We start from the raw sequence: 22,625 nt of genomic DNA, 5'->3' as shown, positions 1-22,625 counted from the left end.
ATTAATTGTAAAAAATTAAAACAGGACTTAAGTACAGAAAAATGGTTTTATGTATATGGTATAAATAATGTGAATATTACGTGTGTTTTTTGTTGATATACTTAACTTTTATATTAATAAAAATACGTATTCAATAGTACAAACAAGAAAAAATACACTAAAGAAAAATGGATATCAAAATATCAAAAAATTCGCAATTATTAAATTGACATAAATAATTTATTTAAAAAACATCTTAAGCAACCGCAAAATTAGCAGATTAAAGCAGAATATAAAATATCAAGCAACAAAATTACGAAAGAAATAAAACAAGTAGTGAAACAGGAGTATTTTAAATCTAATATAAAAATAAGCATATAAAATAAATGCCACATATTTTTTAATCCTCTGTAATAAGCAAATAATAAGCAAAAATTCAATAAAAAAAACCAATAACGAAACTAAAAACAACTACAGAACATATAATAGAGGTTGACATGGAAATATCGGAATATTTTAATCCATTTTGTAAAGAAATAAAAGTGAAACAAGCTACACAGATAGAATGTATAGATAATCATACAACGAAAACCTAGAATACCTTGCAATTTCATTTTATTTATCAAACACAAATCGTTTTGGAAAGGGAAAACACCATGTATCAACTAAAACAAAAGAAATCGCCTGGTGTTGACAAAATAAGAGCAAAAACTTTAAAAAGTGGTCAGCTTTACAAATCTCTTATAGAGACTTCTATTACTATAGTTACTTATTTCGCTATTTATATCTTATTATCTATTTCACTAGTTCATAATATATAGAGCAATTAGGGTACCTTCATGTATCTTACGCATTTTGGAAAAAAGCAAATTCATTCTTGGTAACCATATCTTCCACTAATTTTGTTATGACCTTATTGCAAGTTTTGGTTCTGGAAAACGTTCGAGGCGAACAAATCAAATATAAAAAATATTTTAATTATGTTACTTTTAAAACAAAATCCACAAAAGAAATATATCTCCTATAATAGCCAATTGTATACTGTTTTTGCTTTAAATACCAATAAATCCATACTGACCATTATTAATCCACATAGTGAAGAATCCAGACAACAGCATGCAACAAGCCATTCCGACACCTGACAACATAATCAGTGGTCTTCGATGGAAAGTTCGTAACATGTAAGTATTCACACAGGACATAATACATCTTACAGTTCCAATTAATATTGAAGCTAAATATGGATTGACCGTAGATCCAGTTTCCTGAGGTGTAAAACATATTTTTTTCTCATATTCTTAGTGCTCTAATATGTACATACCTTTAAGAAAGTTACAGAATAGAAAAGCGTTATATATATTCCAGAAAATTGCTGGAATACAAAAAGTCCGAATAATATAATTAAGGGTTTATATCCGGTGGGTCGAAGAAACAGCTTGGCTTTAGTCCAAAATCCATTACCCTTCTTGCTCTCCTCTTCTAGTTTCAGCTGGTGTTCTTTTTGCAATAACTGCAATTGCAGCTCTGCTAAGCTTTCAGTCTAAAATAGATCCTTAAAATAAAAATTTACAGAAGAACGTTAAAAGTTATACCCTATGTTCAGGTTGTGGTTGATTTCTGTGAATCCATTTCAAACTTTTAGATGCTTCTTCGACTCGACCCTTTGATACAAGCCAAGCAGGGCTTTCAGGAATAATAAACGAGATCAGTATTAAAGGTATGACGGAGTAACCTAAGGACATCCAAGCTACTGTTCTCCAATGTAAGAACCAACCTTTTAAGAATGCCAGGACCATACCTGAGAAATATTGAGTGTCATAGAATTTAAATAAATTTATATTTTTTTTAGTATTTACCCAATGAAGCGTAAGCTGGACCAAAGGAAATAAGAGAGCCTCTCATATCTACTCTTGCTATTTCTGTTATGTAAACAATGGCAGGACTGCTTCCCCATGCTAAAAGTCACTTAATCAGTATATTTATATATAGTTTAATCAAAAAAACATACATGTGGCAATTCCAGTAAGCATTCTACCAATAATTAACATAGGAACATTTTGTGCCATAGCTATAACAATCCAGCCAATCACACTAGGTATAACAGCTAGCTTTAAGGTGTTTAATCTTCCATAACTGTCCATTATAAAACCACCCGTAATGCCTCCAATTGGAGTTACTATAACTATCGTGCTTGCTAAAAAACAAAAAACGAATTACAAAAAATATATGTACTTAGGAGAAAATATGTTTGACTTACCAATCCACGATGACTCAGTCTTTGTAGCATAAATCTCACCATCCGTAGAAGTTTCATTGCTTATACTTGGAATTAATATGGCTGAATATGCTAAAGCTATTCCTACAACTATGTGGTAAGATGCAGCTATGGCGGCCGCAGCGATCTAGAATATAATAGTGAAAAATTCATTATATCACTTAAAGGTTTTACTAAAAGAATTTAACAATATTTTGTCTTAAGCTGTTTTATAAGTAAAAAATGGAAAAGTGAGTGATTGTGCTAATAGCAAATAAATATTAAAAGATTTTATGCCTAATTGCAATAACGATGAAAAACATGAGTGATGAAATACTCTGAAATACATATCTTAGTAAAATAAGAAGCATTGGGATAAGAATATAAAAAAAACTTCAAGAATGCCAATGGTTTTGCCAAATAATCTAATATTTTATAAGATTTTTTTAAGAATGGCAAACGTAGATCACAATATTTAAAAATAGCAGCGAAGCACCAGAGCAGACGAAATTTAAGGTTAAATTATTTCTATCTTAAATGTTATCATTTTTTTAACTAAAAAGGCACAAGTTCTTCTAGATTCAAGAAAATCTACCACTTCAGTTTTTTTTTAATAATTTAAAAATTACAACAGAGATACAGTTATAAGTAAAACATTATTTATTGCAAATACAATTTCACAACAGTTTTTACTGCGAGCCATTTTTCTCTCAAAACAGTTTTCGAGATCATAAATGTATTACCAATTTTGGACGCACTATACAGTGCTCTCATTTCAAAACGAACATCCTCTAATTTAATAAATTAAAAAAAAATAGATAACAAGTAGCTTAGTACGTTAGATTAATTTTTTATTAATTAAAATTCAATCACCTTTTAACTTTCAGAAACTTCCAGCTTACCTCACTTTAATAAATAATAACTAATAAAATTAATAAGAAAAATTAAAAATAATAAAGATAAAATCGGTTGACGTATAAACAAACATTAAGCAAGAATTTTTATTTGCGAAAAAATAAATAATTTCTTGAAAAGAACACAGATAATATCTATCGTCCAATGTTTAGAAAATCAAGTGGAGGAAGATGGTGTTATGTGTTACAGATACAAAATTAATAACTAATGTTAAGAATTGTTTTCTCGAGAATAACAAAACACAAAGTAGTAGATATAAATATATACACTGTAATTAAAATCTTTTGTATAATGAGGTAACTTATTAAGTTTTTTAATTGAATTTTCTAAACCTATATTTGTCTTCCTAGAAACTTGGTAAACATTATTTACTGATTTTTGAAAACATTATTTTATTAAAATTAAATGCGCCACACATACCCCTCATAAGAAAAAGGTGTCTAAAATGTGTAAGGAAAAGGCGTTATGAAAATGATAATACATTTTCAAATAATTAATCCCTTTTTTATATAAAGCAGATAGTATTTTCGCTTGTTTCTATATATACATCAGGAGGGTTTTCCGTAAAAGTAGATATTTGCTTTCAAATTGGCCAACTTCACAATTATTACTTTAAGCAATGCAACAGAAATCCAGGAACTGATGATAACTATACAGGGTGTCTCCTTTTTCATAGGGACATTATTGCTATCTCCTATACTATAAAAGATACGAGGGCGGTTAAATTAGAAAAAAGTTGCGGCATTTTATTCCGATTAAAAAAGTGTATTTAGACTTTTTATGCGACGTTTCGTTTTTTAGATATCATCATCAACTTTTTTTTTTTAATACGTACCTGGATTTTTTATTTTATATTTAAAAAGAATTTTTATTTCCTATGTCTGTCTCGACGTTTCGGTATAAAAATAGCAGTTGTCAAGCTTTTTTCTTTAATACGGACCTGATTAGTATTTACAAAATTAAAATACGGCAGATTTGGGTTGGGTTGAGTTAGCTGCTAATATTATTCACTAACATCAATTGCGGCTGATATTTTTTTATGTGGTTAGGAAAAAAATTACGATATGTGATTTGTTCGATATTAATATTCGATAACAAAAATCTATTTTTAAAGCTGCATGGAGAGCCACCTTTAATGAATATGGAACCGTGCTTCCCAAATGGTTCAAACTTTATAACAATGTCAGATTTATTACGGCTGTGACTTATTTAGGTAGGCCATGAAAACAAAAATATGCCGTAGCTACGACAACAATTATTATTATTAATTACAACAAAATTATTAAAATATTACTTTGATATTTTAACGTTTTGCCGTAAGTTAGTTTCTTAAATTAGCTTAAAAGCTTTGGTTGTTTCCTTAGCGATTTCCTAGTTCAATATTAACAAAATAAATACAAGTTGTAAAATGGTACCGTATAGTGATAGTGAAAAAAAGGACATGTACGATGTTTTTATAAGATGTTATCGAAAGGTTGATGATGCAGTAAGGGAGTATGCTAGATTATATCCAAACAGAACTGCTCCAGCGCGAAAAACTTTTTATTTGGTTTCAAGAAACCTCACCGAATTTGGATGTGTATCGAAAAAACGCGGAAAATACCGTGCCAAGAATAACATACAACCATGTTAATGTTTTAGCTCAAATTCATCTTTATCCGGAGTCTTCATTAAGAATTATAGGTTCTGAATGTGGAATACATCCTTCAGTGGTCGGAAAAATTTTAAAGAAACATAGGTATCATGACTACAAGTTCCAACCGGTTCAGAAACTGCATCCAGGTGATTCAGAACGCAGACTTGTTTTCTGCCGTTGGTATCAAGAGATGTTAAATGCAGACCCGATGTTCTCTACGACCATTTTATGGACCGACGAAAATACATTTACTAATAGTGGCATGTTTAACCGAAAAAATAAGCATTTCTATGCGCAAAACAACCCACATTTAGTAGAAGAAACTAAGCCTCAAAATCGATTTAGTCTTAATATGTGGTGCGGAATCATCGGTAATAGGCATAGCTCCCAAAATTATTGATGGAAATTTAAATGGTGAAAGGTACGTTAACCTATTGACGAAAGTTATGGCTGAAATTCCATTGGAAACATTAAGAAGTATTCGGTGGTTTATGCAGGATGGCTGTGCCGCTAACAATTCCGCTGTTGCCCGAGATTTTCTCTACACAAATTTCCCTAATTACTGGGAAGGAACAAACGGTCCTGTAAGGTGGCCTCCTCGTTCCCCATGCCTTAATCCTCTGGATTACTTCTTATGGGGATTTTTAAAAAATAAAGTCAATAACAGTGAAATAAATAATATGGAGGTGTTAACACATCGGGTCACTGCTGCATTTAAAGATTTAAAGCCCGAATACTTAACCCGCTCAATAGAGAATTTAGAATTTTAAGGACCATAAAATGCATTGAACATAATGGGGGTCAGTTCAAAAATTTTTTGTAAATAGTGTAAATGTTATTTGTAAAAAACTGCTTAATTTCTTCTCAGAACTAAAAAACTGCTTTATAAGCAAGAAAAACAGCAACTTTTCTTGCCTAATGTATGTAAAGAGAATGTTGTTTCTTTAGTTAAATCGTATTGTTTTGTTATTTTTTTGGTTAGTACACGTTTCTCATTTGTTTGTAAAGTAAATAAAATATTTTTTATTAAAAGTGTAAAATTCTATTTTATTTACACATTTATTGTTCCCCTTCTCAATCTAAAGCAAGTACTCGTAAATTAAAAGAACCATACCAAATTTTCGAATTTCTTTTTCTTACCCATAAAAAAAAGGGCACTGTAGTTTTAAAATTTTATTTTTGATATTGAAGATAAATAGGTAAATATGCATTCAAAAGGTATTTTAATTTTGTAAATACTAATCAGGTCCGTATTAAAGATAAAAGCTTGAAAACTGCTATTTTTATACCGAAACGTCGAGACAGACATTTAAGTTATAATTATTGAAAAGGAAAATAAAAATTCTTTTTAAATATAAAATAAAAAATCCAGGTCCGTATTTAAAAAAAAAGTTGATGATATCTTAAAAATAAAACGTCGCATAAGAAATCTAAATACACTTTTTTAATCAGAATAAAATGCCGCAACTTTTTTCTAATTTAACCGCCCTCGTATCTTTTATAGTATAGGAGATAGCAATACTGTCCCTATGAAAAAGGAGACACCCTATATATTCAGCAGATAATATATTCATACATTATAATATTACAAAATAACAACTGCTTAACCACTAAGAATACCCAATGCACAATGATATTTTAAAAATACTGTGTGTGCATTTCCTGTCTATCCAAATTAATTAATTAAAATAAAAACAATTTTTAAAAAAATAATATATAAACAAAAGTGATTGAAAAAATAAAATAGAACTAAATTAAATTAAAGGAAAGAAAGGGAAAAAAACAGGAAGAAAAATAAACAGTACTATGTGTATCATACTAACCAAGTGACGTTATCATCTAATATCCAGTCGTGGATTTTACTTTTAATTTTGTTATAGGGTTTATTTCTGAGTTCTACGGGAAGTTGATTATCGATTTTTACTGAGGTATATGTTAAAGTTTTTTGACATTTAGTTTTTGTGGTCTTTGGGATAGTTACATTCTTATTTAAAGCTTGTCTAGTGTTCTGATTGTGAGATATGAAATGCAAGTAGTGTGGATTCTAACACAGAAGTCTAACCACTGCTTTCAAGTAAATTTGATTTACTTGCAACAATCTAGCTTCTCTAAATAAAATATCCGAGGAATACAATTTTATTTTTGGGTAATCATAAGAGGTTTCAGGATGGTCTTACTTGTTCCGCCCCATGCTGTTATGCAATAGTTTATAATTGATTCAACCAGAGCTTGTTAAATGGTCGTAAGGGTCTTTTTTGCATAAATTATCTTAATTGACGAAATTTATAAATAAGTTTCCGGACTCGAGTGGAAATATACTCAACATGCTGGTGCCACTTTAGATTTTCATCCAAAATAACACCTAAATATTTAACCTTGGTCTGCCCTTTTATTGGCTGGGTGCAAGAATATTCAGTTATGACACAGTCGTTTTCGTGTAATGTGATCTCTTTTAATGTGCTAGATGTTCTTGAATCTACAGAAAAGCATAAAAAGCTTGACTTTTCTGAGTTTAGTGTTAAATAATTTAAACCAGGCCAAGTTTTGATTTTTTTCATGGAAACAGTCTTACATCCTTCCAAGACTTTTCCTTCATCATTATTGCGGTATCATCTGCAAAACACATCATGCCGACATTAGGTAACAACTGCAACAACTCATTAACATATATAGAGAACAATACCGGTCCACGGACAGTTCCCTGTGGCACACCATATTCTACCAACCTACGCACACTGACACATCCATTTATTTTAGTGCTTCGTGTTCTTTGGTTAATGTAACTTTCAAACAGGCTGTAAAGGATTCCTCGAATCCCAATATTTTCCAGTTTTTTTAGCAGAATATCATGTGTCGAACGCTTTGCTGAGGTCCAGAAATATTGCCATGCACCTCTCGTCACAGTCGCAACACTTTCCTATCTGTTCTGTAATACAATTCACCGCATCTTCTGTACTTTTATTTTGTTTAAATCCAAATTAAAATTGTGACAAAAAATAATTTTTTTTTCTAAAAACTCGTTAAGTCTAAGTTTTATGTATTTCTCTATGATTTTTGAAAAATTACTGGTTAAAGCTATGGGTCTATAATTACTAATAATTTTTTATCTCCCGATTTATGCAACAGGGTTACAGTGGCATGTTTGAAAATTGATGGAAAAATACCAGTCTCAAATACTAAATTTACAAGATGTAGACTGGTATTTAAATCTTTTGTATAATGAGGTACCTTATTAAGTTTTTTAATTGGATTTTCTAAACCTATATTCGTCTTCGTAGAAACTTGGCAAATATTATTTACTGATCTTGTTTGGTAGTTATGCACATTATGAAAAAACATAAAAGTTATGTTACATTTTTATAGATTGTTATTAACTTTATAAAATATTTTGCATTTTTCTATTTCTAAGATTTCCCTTAGTCTGAATAAAGTGTGTGAGAACTACATATAATTTTTTTAGGTTTTATTTTGACATATTTGAATTTTATTAAAATTAAATGCGCTACATATACCCCACACAAGAAAAAGGTGTCTAGAATGTATAAGGAAAAGGCGTTATGAAAATGATAATAAAATTTACTTTTTTTAAATAATTAATCCCTTTTTTATATAAAGCAGATAGTACTTTTGCTTGTTCCTATATACATCAGGAGGGTCTTTCGCAAAAGTAGATATTTGCTTTCAAATTGGCCAACTTCAGAATTAATACTTAAAACAATATAACAGAAAACCAGGAACTGATGATAACTATATGCTGCAACTACTGTTCCTTATAAAACCATTCAACATTCTCCTCTTTATGATTTTCTCTAGGATCTTAGAGAACCCACTTACTACTAAAATAATACAATTTTAATAAAAATTTAAATTAATAAAACCTGTAACTGTTCATATATTTTTTATCACGTGATTTGACAAGTAGAGTAACTTTGCCGATTTTCAATTCTTGGGGATCTATTTCGTATAGTTTTATTGATTAATTTTACTAATTTACGTTAAATAAATTCTTTAGAGAATTCACAATCTTAGGACTATGTACTTTCCTAACTGCAATTTTGTTACGTCCGGATGCTGAGTTTGTGCTGAGCTATTGTGGACTAAATGAAAATACTTTATAAATTTTATTCATTTTCCGTTTCCAATTCTTTAACTATACACCGACGTCCATTGGGTTTTTACATTGCACAACTGATACCTAGACCAGTTTACACTTGATAACGGTTGGAGATACTTACCAACCGAAACGTCGTGTTACATTAAATAAATAAGACAATGCAAGTTCGACAAGATGTTTTCCCAAAGATGACATTGATAAAATTGTCTTTACTTCTATCCTTGACAAAACGAAAAGTCAAAAAGTTATTTACATTTTAAACAAAATTTTGTTTATAATGTTTGGTAAGTTCCCATTTTCTTTGTATGGTATTCATGGCACTAGCAAATTGTTTTTTAGTTTCCTTTGTTTATTTTCGTAAAAATAGCAAATTGCTCGGATATAATATTAGTATCAAATTTCAAAATAGGCCTTTTAGGCCTGTCTACCTAATAACGGCACACATTTCAAGCATTTGACAAAATAAACTCTTTTAACTAAATGAACTGCCTTTTACCACATTCTACTTGCTTATGAATTTATAAGTTGAATTTTTGACACCGTTGAGCAACTCTGGAGTATAGTCAAGTACGCCCCTTAAAATGATGTATAAACACATACCAAAGTTTGCGGTCAATAAAATATCCATTATTACCACATATTATTGATTACTATTCGCTTATACGTCAGTTTACCTACCATAAATTATTTTTTATTAGTACAGTTAGGATAAACAATTTTATGCTGTATCACATGATCAAAGTTTCTAATTGACAAAATCAAAGTGATTTTAATAAAAAGTTAGAAGGTGATTGACAGAACTTCATTAAATGCAAAATTAAAGTTAGATAAAACTCGCTATAAAGTGAGAAATCTATTTAAATTAACGTTTTTATTCTTACGAAAGTTGTGGTTCGGTTTAAAATAAAAGCAGGGTATAAGCTTGGCTCTACTATTATTAGCATTTAAAATGCACATATTACTACTATACGTAAATTGCGAATGTTGAGTCTGATGCAAAATCTTTGGGATCCATTCATTATACTTGACGATTATGGAAAAATATATTATAGGTTTTTTAGGACGCTTAAAATACATTTTAAGTTTTTTGTTACGTGAAATCCAGTAAAAATAAAATAAAAAAACATGCTAAACAATTACTGTATTCGAGCTTGCAATAAAAACAATAAACAAATAATTTAAATACAGAAACATACTTACTTGTGGGCATAAGGTGCGGAAAGATCTTCCTTCATATTTACTTAAAGATCTAACACTACATATAATTTCGGCTAATTGCTCATTCTTTCGGTCATTTTCGTCGAGATTTGCCCTTGCATTTTCTTCAATCCTATATTCGAACGAAATATATAAATATATACATTTTATAAGAAAAACATTTGGTTAACTAACATTAACTCACAAAAGCCAAGCAAGCGGTTAATTAACCAAAACTTTATATTATACGACTACATATAACCTAACTAGCCTATGGAATATATAACTAATTAATTGACACATTATTCGAATAATTTTACAGATTTATATTTATTATTTTTAATATACACAGATTTGGCAAAAGTTTAACACAATAAGAAGATTGACGTCTAAGCCCCATAGCTACAAAAAAAAAGTTTCGATTTTAATAAATTTTATTGTAGTTAATATATGTATGTTGGCCATTTCTATGACATACTTGAAGAGCCTAAGATTTTTTCATAACATTATTAATATTCGCAGCCTAGAAATTTGCCTATTAACATGAGATTAATCTTCCTACCAGAGTTACCTAATTAGGTTTCTTTTTATAAGGCGAGCCAGTCTCTCATATCGATGACAATCGGAATAATAATGAGAATTTGCCAAATACGTTTTAATAATTACAATGAGAAGCAAAAAAAATTACCGCTATTGGTTTGGCATGGGTGTGTTCCGTTTCTATTGTTGAACTCAGATTATTTTGCTAACAGTCTAATGTCGATACACAAGTTCTGTTTTGAAAGATTTATGTAAGAAACCACGTGTAAATAATTTGTTTTTAGTTTGAATTTAATTTGTAGAGTGGGATTTTCCAGGCGACGGATTTGTGGAGTGTTTACATGCAATACCACTCAATTTATGTTTAGTTTTAAAATACATTTATACATTTTATTTAAAATATGTAGTGAATGTGTTTAAACTTTAAAAAGTGTTTTAACTTAAAAAATTATAAAATAAAAATGCACGATATTTTTATAATATATAGCTACAATAACACCATGTATCATAACAACTCATTTAAATGGTTTTCCTAATGTATTTTTTCCTGTACGAGTCTACTAATTATTTAAAAAATTGTGATATTCTTTTTTTTATAATTTTACCGTTATTACACAATCAGCCATAGCGGGGTACTTATTTTCAAATTACCAAAACTATACTCACATAATATTTCAAAATAATTGGTCTTATAAAGTCAGTTCTCTAATCTAAATCTTAAAGTATATTTATTTCAAAGAAATCCATCATTCTTTTTTAATTTTTATCATTCTTTCTTTATTAGAACCAATATTGGCATTTAAATAAGATACATCTTACAAAGAAACATAATAACTAATATAAATAAATTAAAAAAAACGTATGTAAATAATTATATTTAATATATTATATTATTATATCTAGCTGAAGGTCAGCTTTAACTAATTTAACCCAGCATTTAGAAAGATATAATAAAGATTACAAATATAATAAGCTATAAAGAAAGGAAGATATAAATAAATAAACTTATACTTTATAGAAGTAGTTGTTTCATTTTACGTTTATATATATTAGCGGATATATCTTGAAATTGACTTATATTATACATATTTAGAACTTTAACTGAAGTATAGGAAAAAGAGTTTTGAGGAGTTAAAATAATGCATTAAATAGAGTAAATTGAAGGGTGTTACACGATTCTGACCGAGATTCATCCGAGATAATTTTTCAATCAGCTATGAAACCAATTTACAAAAAAAGCAACAAAATTGTAGCTTTTCTTGATTGGATATATCTAATCATTTCAATTCTGAAAGTTAATGACTGACATGATCACGATGTCTAAAGAAAGTTTTGAGACGCCCAATTTTTACCTGGTCCAAGGTAGATTATGGCGATTATGATTTCATCTACTATTAAAAGAGTATTTAAAAACTCTAATTAATTAAGGCTCCTAACCGTCTTAATTGCATTGAACCAGCAAAAGAAATCCACACACAATGGCTCGGATTTAAGCCTGAACTTTTGAAGCCTGAATTTTTCGCCTGAAAATTTTATGAACTGTGACCGACTGCAATTTGTCATTCAAATAGCTGCGAACAAGTTGAATAGTTTTAAAGTTAAAACCATAATACAAAAGTTTTGTGTACAACAGTGCATGGTTCAGGGTAACACAGGCCTTACTAAAGGTCCTCAAACCTCGAAGCGATTGTACTTTTGGTATTTAGGTGTTTCGAATTAATATTCACATCGACAATGGTAGGTATGTGTCGCGCGGAGTCTATTAAGTACTAATTCGGTAGAAACTTCTCTACGATTCCAGTAAAGAATCTACTTCAGGGTTACGATCTTGCCTACGCGAGCCATGGTTTGTTTTCAAATCCTTTACTAAGAGAAATTATGTCTTATCCCTTTATTGATCAAAATCTAGTAATCCATTTCCCATCTTCCCTGGTGAAGGGTAATACCGTCCTGAATCGGCTTGAAACGGAATGAGATGAGAAATCGTTAAACCTGAATACCCCAGGTCGGTAGAGTTAGAAGCACAAACTTTCACACTGATCTGGCAGTCAGTTCTTTGGAATCTGGGGAGGGCAAGAACTCGACTAATCGGCTAGACACATTGATGAATATATATATTGCGACCTACAATATATGCACCATAAGAACGGAAAATCATCTTAAGGAACTGCAGCAAGAGATAGAACTCATTAATCGAAATATAATAGAACTGTCCAGAACACGCCTACCTTGTGAGCAAACAACAGCGTTAAAGTCAGGCAACCTGCTATATCAGAAAACTCAAAACGTACACCACCACATCGAAGGACTCGCTCTCCTCATTAACAGAAGATTAAAAAACAGAGTAACTAAGTTTTGTGTTATACCCGAGTTATATACCTAATGGTGAAACTAAACAAACATTATGCAATTCAAGTAATCAATGGATATGCGCCTACTAGCACCGCAGAAGATGAAGAAGTGAAACAACCATAAGACATAAACATTGCAAAGAAACAGGAAAAAGCGCAACTCATATTCATAATTAGAGACCTTAATGCCAAGATCGGAAAGAGAAAACTCGAGGATTCTGACATTATTGGTCACTATGGATTAGAAGATAGCAACATCTAGAATAGAAATGCTAGCAAACTTCCTAAACAATAAAAAACTCAACACATTATTTAAACAGATTCTTCAGGAAAACGCTTCAACGGAAAGGGACTTGGAAAAGACCTGACAACTTAAAAAAAACTATATAGAAAATATTCTCTTTAACTATCAGTTATTACCAATTGCCTCTCCAGAAAACTAGACTTTTACCAGCCAGTAGAACAGGTTGCCGAAACGGATTCAGCACAAACGATGATTTACAGACATTACAACCCTTAATAGAAAAATCTATCGAAAACAATACTTCCATATTTATGGCATTTGTGGACTTTCACAAAGCATTCGATTCGACAGAAGCATAGTCCTTCTCGAATGCGTTGAATGATACCAGACTGCTCAAGATATAGCGCTCTTATTAAAAATATCTATAAGAAGGCAACAATTCTTGTAAAAATCGCTGAGTCAAAACAAATAAAACTGAATTGAGTCGAGAAATGCGTCAAAGAGACACAGTAAGACCGAAGCTATTTACTTTGGCGCTTGAAGATGTCTTCAAGAAATTAAAATGGCAACAGGTATGGTGATGGTATTATAATTTCAAACAGCTCGGATAAACTGGGCGAAGATTCTAAGAGCATAGGTCTAAAAATGAATATTCATAAAACGAAAGTAAGTCTTGTAGACAACATTCAGCATTAATATGTGCGTTTTACCTGTGGCGATGTATGGTCTGGAGAGAATGACACTAAACCAATACAGCGAGTCTATAAATATTAAATGTTTCAGTCTTCAATAATTACCTATCTAGTGCAAGAAAATCAATAAGAGTTCACTGATTCTAAAAGTGCTAAATTTCGTCCCCAAGAGGCGCAATAGGGCAGAGAGTCGATCATTTAAAAAACGGTGTGTTATTAAATAGAAGGAGAAAACTAAGCGGACCTTAATCCACTCAAAGGTGAAACTATTTTATTTACCATAGAAAGGCGTAATCAGTGGATAGATCTCTAAACTGAAATCCATATCCTGAAAAAAATATTACGAAATGCAGTCATTATGACGATAATAGCTCATGATTTATGACTGTGGCATGAAACAAACTGCCATCAAAGACTTGCATGCATATTTATTTAGTACGGGTTGGGTTGGAAAATTTAGAATAAAACGTTTTCTATAAAGGTGTTGGATGGAATAAATTCCCTATATCTTTATTCATTGGGTGGTGCCTTTTTAATTACATCTGCTGACATGATAAAATCTACAGCGAGAGCTATGAGAAGAACAACAATATACATCAAATTCTACTTAAGATAATGTAGTCTGCATTGTTTTGTAATAATATTTACCATTATACAGGGTGTCAATTTTAATGCAAATATTTTTGAAACTAAAAAAGTTAGAAACGCGCGATTTGGTAAAGATGTTATACAGGTAGGGGAAACTATAAACACCATATTTTGTTTATACCGTGAGTTACCCCTTGCATGTCCGATGCACGTCAACCCTAAAATTTTAAATGAGAGAAGTCCAATGGAATGTCCGGCAAGATCACCCGATTTAACACCCCTTGACTAAGTCCTCTGGGGTCACTTAAAAACTTTTACGTTTAAAAATGCCACCAGCTCCACTCGATGATCTTCAGCAATGGATTATTACAGAATGTGCATGTATTCCAAAAGAAGTGTTTCAAAATGTGAGAAATAAGTTTGAAAATAGAATATACTTTTGTTTAGCCCAAAATATAAAACATTTTGACCATTTAATTAAATAAAATAGCAGTTTTTAAAACAGAGTTTATTTTATTTAACTTATACCTTTCTTTGACCCTGTACACAATTTACGAAAAACTCTTATGCAGGTCAATACTACTCCTGTCTCTACTATCTTTTAAATATGTAGGGTAGGGGTGCACTAGACCCAAAGTGATGACGCACCCTATAATCAAAATATGATGGTTTTAGTTCCCCCTACCTAAATAACATTTGTAGCAAATTGCACTTTTCTAACTTTTTCAGTTTTAGAGATATTTGCATTGATAATTTTTGAAATTGACACTCGGTATATGTATAATGGGAAATACGTAAACTACGTTAATGTTTATCATAGAACAATACAAAATTTGTTTAAATATTTTGACAAAAATATATTTCAAATATTGTAAAATTTATGAATTTTTTATTATCCGTTCTCTATAATAACTCAATGACGTTACTATTTTCCATATATCAAGTTTATTTTTTTTACTTGACGAAACACTATCTGAGATCAATGGAGCCTGGAAAATCTATATTTTCTGGTAAACAAGATCATAACACCTCTAGTTTTGGAATAAAAAAACCATTTGCCTGGATTTAGAAATGTTTGTTTCCCGCTAAACGATAGGAAATTTATCAATAAAAGTCTGTAACGTATAATTTTTTTTTTCCAAAAAGGCAAAATAGTTTATTTAGGACTCGTTTTTTTGCTTGGTTCTGGTATTAAGGTAATTAGTTAAAGTATATAAACGGCTCTGTTTTAGTTGCCCATTTACTAGCTACTCTACATAGCTATAAATAGATTTAACAAACGAAACTCTTTTTATGACTACAAACTTGCTGAAAATAATCCAACATTATCCACCAGTAAAAAGTTAATAATCAGATTAATAAAGATAACTCTAAATTTTTTAGGGTAAATTAAGTTTTTTTTGAGAGAAGTTCGTAATATGGGATCACAATGATTCCATAAAGAAAATGGGGATATTTTGATACTGTCATCACCGATCGAATCAGATATATATTGATTTTCTTGAGTCTATTTTCAATTTTTATGGATGTAAAAGTTAAATTAATGCAAATGCAATTAAAAAATTAAAAGAGCTTTCACCAGGAAAGCTTTTAACTATATGATAGAAAGCATTTAAAATAAACCTAAGAAGCCGACAATTTTTAAAAATGAACGGAAAGGAAATTATGAAATGAAAAAATTATTTGTAGAGTTAATAGGAATCTAAGAGCAAAGCTCTAGGAAAGACATTAATGCCCTACATAAATATCGCCTATTTGAACTATAATGGACTTTTAGTTAGACTGAATCTCTAATTTCCAATTAATTAAAAAGGTGTACAGGTAAATGTATAGGTTAACAGGTAATATATAAAATATTTTAAAATATATCGGCAATATCGCATAGCTTGCAGGAAAAGAAAGTTTTACTACAACTTTTTCCTAAAGCCCCTTTGGACGGAGTTATAAGTACTTACATCTCTAAACGGTTTTGATAATGTTCTTTTAAAATGTTTGGTATAAAATAAAGTTTTTAATATGAGGATGAGTTGATACGGCCACTTACAATGAATCTATTTCTAGATATATCTGAATAATTTGATTTTTCACAAACGTGTTACCTTTAACAGATTCTTACAATGTTTACAACTCGTATGGTAAAAGCAAAAAAAAAGTTTTTTATTAGATAGCTCAAACATTACTCTAAAAAAGCACTATCAATATCGATAAAATAAGCAGTTTTTAAGAAAAAACAATTTTTATTAAGGTTAGTTTCTATCAATGTATGTACCCAGAAGGTTTTAACTTATGGGATTCTTACTTAACATGATAACCAGTAGGTAGAGGCAAACCTGTAGTTTTAGTTTATAAAAAGAAATAAGGAAATAATAATTCACAGAAAATTTCATCAAAATTAAAAATTAATTGCAGCAGACAGAGGTATAACATAAAATTTGGTCTTATGGTGTATTTTAATTATGTTTGTCGTCATTTAAATTTTTTGATTTGATATTTGCTTGATTGATCTTAATGAAAACTAGTAAAAAACTCCACGTTTGGGGCAAAAGTGTGGCAAAAGTATTCAAGATGTTTTAAGTGCTGTAGAACCAAATCCGTCAATAAGTGCACTAAAATTAACGGTCGAATTTGATTACCTAATGCATAGGGTTCATCAGGTTGATAAAGAAAATCAGCCGTATTATTACCATCTATAAAGAGATTAAATATACAAGTTGGGGAACTGATCATGATGCATAGAAAGGTTCTTTAATATGTCAATGCATTTCGTGCGCTCTGCAAATAGCCTGCTACGTCGTTGTTTTTCGATACGACATTAGTAAGCATCTGACTTTGATGGGGGTAACAATATTATTTGCAAAATTTCATTCGGCATTTCTAAAACATTTTTCTTATGCAGGCCTAAATTACACAATTTAGAGCGTATTATTGAACTCTTAATAACATTTTTTTTTTTCTATAAATATATGTCCTAAAATGCTTTCCCTCAGAGCTGCAGCCGGCGTAAATTAATTGATAAAAATGAAGTCCCCGTGTTTTAGGTGTTTTTTTCATGTTCCGTCCCAAAAATGATGTAAATTCAATTATAGGGAAGTTTCAGGAAAGCTTACCCTTCTCATGGCTCTTATTTTACGTTTCCGACAAGAAAATTCAAAATCTGGCAACACCATCTAGATAGCCGTGAAAAAATATAAAATTTTGGTTCCGTGCATTTTTTCAAAACAATTTTTGAGAAAATTGCTGGTAAACAAATGAGGATAATTATTAAACCCGTTTAAACTATCAAATTAGAAAAAACGAAGTGAACCGTGACTACTTTAATTTTTGTCGAATCACATTAGTTGTATCGAAAAAATGTGAGAAATGATAATATAGATTTTTTTATTGCTAACTGGTATTCTAGGTTTTCAAAATTCTCATTAAAGACCCAAGATATGGGCTATCACGAAGGTAAGCGCCGCTGAATCTGGGTTTACACCATGTTTGGGATGGAAAATGTCAAGAGCACTTAAAACAACACAAAAAAAAACGACTTGCAAATTTTTAACAGATCATACGTATATCATTCTGTAGTCAGTTTCAAATAATCGATTTTCTTCAAGCAATTTGCGCGGACTGTAACTCTAAGGGAGAGTCTTTTAGGATACATGTTTATAGGAAAAAAAGTGTTGTTTTAATTCCAACAACATGCTCTTAAAATATTTGCATCGAATTTTGAACACCCTGTATATCGGATCCTATCCTATTTAATAATGTTGATTTAAGCAGAACAGAACAAACTAAAGGAACTGAATTTAAAAGTAAGATAATTTTTTTTGGAGAACAATACGTTCTTGGTCCATGTTTCAGACAAAATTAACTAAATAAGCAGTTGATATATTAAGCATGCAGTTCTGTGACTGAACGAAGTTTCAGTACTTATGATTTTATCCACTCCTCTAAAAGAAACGGGTTAATAACTGAACGGGTTGGTAAGGTGACTTTTATTGTTCAAAAAACAAAATCCCACAACTTTTTATCAGCATATTGAAATTCCGAGTGTAGATGACTAGGATGAGCTAATTATAGAAATAGATTCTGAATTTGAGGACGAGAACTTTACTTCTTTATTTAATCACCGCATCCTTTATTTTTTGTTAAGAAAAAATTCAATTTGTGTATGTTATTCAATGAAATAAATTTTCTTTTTTGAATGGTTCGTTCACAAAAAATTCCATATCGACAATAATCTCTGATTTTGCATTCTTGAGAATTTGCCATCACTAAGTCCAGTTAAACATGACATATTTAAAACTACCAGAAAAACTACTAACCTGTAATTTGACCGCGAATAATGTTTTATTGTCAGAGACAATCGGAGCAATTAATTATACTTACTTGGCATAAATAATTTATTTCAAACTGGTATAATATTTTAGGAAAATAACCATATGCTGGTGCCTACCTTATATATTAATATCAATAATTTACTACTTAAATACCAAAACAAATGCTACTTTGCAACACATAAAGCACACACCGTAACCAAAATATCGAATAAAATGTAGGTACTTACTGCAAATTAAAACAACTGGCTCTGTAAGTAAAAACAAATAATTAAAATAAAATGATTTCTATTTTAGACATTATTATTATTATTATGCACGTATATTTATAGTATATTAGGTATTATATAATTAGTAATTAGTATATAACATTTTATTAAAAGCTGTATAAAAAACGTTACTTTTCGGAAGTTTTAAGGTCAATTAAATTAGAAGTTTTTTCATTTTAATGCCTGTTAGAATTATGTTTTCTTTATTGCTAAATATCTCTTAGTTTCTGAAATCTAAAATAATATATGAAAAAGGACCAAATCAATTTTTTACAATTATTAACAAATGGAAATGCAAAAGTTTCTAATTTTTTTAATAAGGCGACGGGAATGTTATATATTATACATTTTGTATAATTTAAAATATAAGATATACATTTTGCAAAACTATTTTTTTTCTGCTTCATGTAATCCTAATCCATATTTGAAATTATGACTGTTAGATGGCGATAAAAAAGTGAAAATGGGACATACTATCTCTGAATAGTTTAGAATTTTTGACTTCAATGTTTCCAAGCATTATTTAAAAGGAGCAACAGAGCAACAAATCCTGGTACCGAATATATCAGGTGAAATTATTCCATAATCAAAAACTACGCCGAAATACTATTATGAATTGCGAGATCTTTCCTGCATTGGTACAAACATTTAATTTTAGATGCATACAGGGTTGTTGATGGTTGATGGTACCTTAGACGTTTATGGAAAATTGAAATCTGGCATCATACATTTTAGCTGGTGATCTAACGATTAAAAATATTTTTAGCGATACAGCGTTGCCGCTTATATCAAAAAATACTAGCAACTTTGTTATTTTAAATGGACTACCCTGTATATTAATTTATTTTCCGATCTGCTATCACTTTACGATTGTTTTTGTGTAAGTTACCTTCCGATAAGATCCTATACCTATCTTTAGTGGTTTTCGAGAAATTCATTATTTTCTTTATTTTTTGACCAAAACATAGCTACAAATAAATTTTTTATTACTACGGCACTGGAACGCGCAGAAAATTGAAATTATAAACCTAATTTACGGAAATATTGTACATTAGTCTTCATTATAAAAATTTGTTTTACATTATACATACAGGGTTGGTCAAAATTAGTGATTTTACCGCTAAATACAAAAATTGTGAAAAATGCATTTTTTTAAATGGAACACCTGTATATTATACCATATTCTAAAAGCAAATTGAAATCCTTTTCTAACGAGGTATCATATTTCTATATCTAAGTAGTTTGGTTTCTGAAATAAGAAGCAAGTTTCTGTAAAAATCGGAATATTTTGACATACTTGCCTTACGCGGCCATGACCAAACAATTGATTTTGTTGAATCTATCATCAAGTTTTGATGAATCTATTTATTATTCATGGATACTGTGAGAAAATTATAGCAAGAACATGCCGAAACCAAATATACCCTAATTTACAAAAAATGGATAAACGAAAATTTGTGCGAATACGAAATAACTTTATACAATTTGTTTCATAACTTAAGACTGATTTCATTAGTTCTCCTAAGATTATAAGTAATTTACAATACATTTTCAAAATGATTGCCATTGACTTCTAAGCACTTCAAAATTCTGCGTTGTACAGCATGTGTTGTCACTGCTTGTATTTCAGAAAGATGTTGTTGACCAATACAATTATTGATAAGTCGTTAAAGTAGTTCCTGTTTACTGTTTACCGATGTCTTGTATACCATTTGCTTCAAATTATCCCAAAATTATCCTTCAAAAAATCAAGTGGTGTAAGATCAAGTGATCAAACAGGTCAATCCCATGGTCCCAAACGCCTTCTCAATGCAATGAGCGTGTGCTCCATCCAATTGCAACCAGCAAGTGCGATAATCTTCAAGCGTTAAATTTTCCAGAAAATTTTCTACTAGTGAGCGCAAAATCTGAAGGTATTTATGGGAGTTTAATGACCCGTCGTAGATGAAACAAGCTATTTGATTGTCTTTTAGTAAACAATAAACATTAAAACTAAATTTTTCTTGAAATCCCATTTCCTTAGCCGCATGTGGATTTTGATTAGCCCAAAAATATTGATTTCTTCTATGAAAAATACCTTCTCTAGAAAACTTTACTTCATCTGTCCATATAATTTTTTTTAGAAAGTTTGGATCCTCTTGAGTGCGTATCAGAAATGTCACAAGATCGAACACGACGTTGGTAATCATCCAGTTTATTATTGCCGATGATGCATACTATTGCCGTCCAGAATTTTTTACACAGAATAATAAGTTAGGCCTAAATCATCTGCTGCACTCTGAATGGAAGCTTGTGGATATGCGTGAAAGTAGGCTAAAACATTCTCGATGTTGTCCTCATCAGACGTTACAGGCTTGGCTAAACTTCTATCATTCTTAAGTTGCGTAGTTTAATTGTACAAAGTTATTTTGTATTCGCACAAATTTTCAATTTTTATAATTTATTTGTAAATTGGGTTGAACTTTCTGCATGTTTTTGCTACAATTTTGTCACATTGCCCATTAATAATAAATAGATTTATTAACACTTCATTTGAATAACTATTTCTTTCCATTTAAATAAATTTTTGGGTCATTTTTTAAAAAAAACACCCAAGCGTATTTATCATAAATGAACTAAATGTAACTGTAAAATATCAATACCATAGCATTGTTGCCTCATGACCTTTCATGGCCACCTAAAGCCAATATGTCAAAATATTCCGATAGAAAAATATTCCCTGAAATTCCAGCAAAGCCAGCTGAATTCCAGGTGCACTTTAGGATATTATATGGAATAACCTGAGCAAAATTCAAAGATAAAAATATACAAAACCTGTGTTCTGTGCTCCTTCTGATCGACTTGAAACCATCTGTGGGTCAAACACGGGTGGGTGAAGTCCAATTTAAAAGAAGAAGAGCAAGAAAACTAACCACACTTTTATAACATGTATCACAAAAAAACATAAACGTACTGATTTTTGGGCCTTATCTGTTCTTCAAGTTAATCTTTTAAGTCTGTGTCGGATCAGAAAATTCTGATAATTCATTGATTCACTTTGATTCTTCCGACGAATCAAAGTCATTCATTTCCTTAATGTGTATTTTAAGACTATTCTAACAATTTAAAATACGATTTCAAAACAAATATCAGAGATTATAAAAAACGACAAATCAAATGTTCATATTCAAAAAATAGGCGTTGATTGGCTACATGAATTTTCTGACACTTTGCCTAAAATAAATCCGAAAACAAGTCTGACTATCAGATTATGATAAGAAATTTGTGTAAAAACATAAAACTTTTGATTTGAAACCAATCACAAGTTTCTGTGAGAACGCATTTTACTCTATTGCGTATGTTTATTTGTCGCAAACCTGTTTCTTACTGCTATGAGACCAAACTTTAATAGATAGAAAAACAAACACATTAGACATGAATGTGAAGTGGAATGGACATCATGAGATAGGTATGCAAACGTAGAAGGCAGTGGCAAAGCCAAGTGAACAGGATGACAGAAGGAAGACTGGCAAAAATCGCTAGAG

At 30.4% G+C, this 22,625-nt stretch overlaps 1 protein-coding gene across 2 annotated transcripts in view; it reads right to left on the bottom strand.

The window, feature by feature from the left end:
• Nucleotides 1–22,625, bottom strand: part of LOC126740268 (facilitated trehalose transporter Tret1-like) — a 66,514-nt gene that overhangs the window by 7,913 nt on the left and 35,976 nt on the right. Inside the window, exons 3-10 of one of the 2 annotated variants that reach the window (XM_050446215.1) lie at nucleotides 19,063–19,083; nucleotides 10,099–10,228; nucleotides 2,237–2,381; nucleotides 1,988–2,173; nucleotides 1,836–1,934; nucleotides 1,572–1,777; nucleotides 1,301–1,519; nucleotides 1,058–1,244 (exon numbers count right to left, since the gene is read on the bottom strand). In XM_050446215.1, coding sequence (XP_050302172.1) covers nucleotides 1,058–1,244; nucleotides 1,301–1,519; nucleotides 1,572–1,777; nucleotides 1,836–1,934; nucleotides 1,988–2,173; nucleotides 2,237–2,381; nucleotides 10,099–10,228; nucleotides 19,063–19,083 — 1,193 coding nt within the window. The remainder of the gene's footprint in view (nucleotides 1–1,057; nucleotides 1,245–1,300; nucleotides 1,520–1,571; nucleotides 1,778–1,835; nucleotides 1,935–1,987; nucleotides 2,174–2,236; nucleotides 2,382–10,098; nucleotides 10,229–19,062; nucleotides 19,084–22,625) is intronic. The other variant, XM_050446216.1, reaches the window with a different exon arrangement.

The sequence above is a fragment of the Anthonomus grandis genome, chromosome 9 (genome assembly GCF_022605725.1).
Source record: "Anthonomus grandis grandis chromosome 9, icAntGran1.3, whole genome shotgun sequence".
In the NCBI taxonomy this organism is placed as follows: domain Eukaryota; kingdom Metazoa; phylum Arthropoda; class Insecta; order Coleoptera; family Curculionidae; genus Anthonomus; species Anthonomus grandis.
Note: the sequence above shows the minus strand (reverse complement) of the source record. Positions and strands in the feature narration are given on the sequence as shown.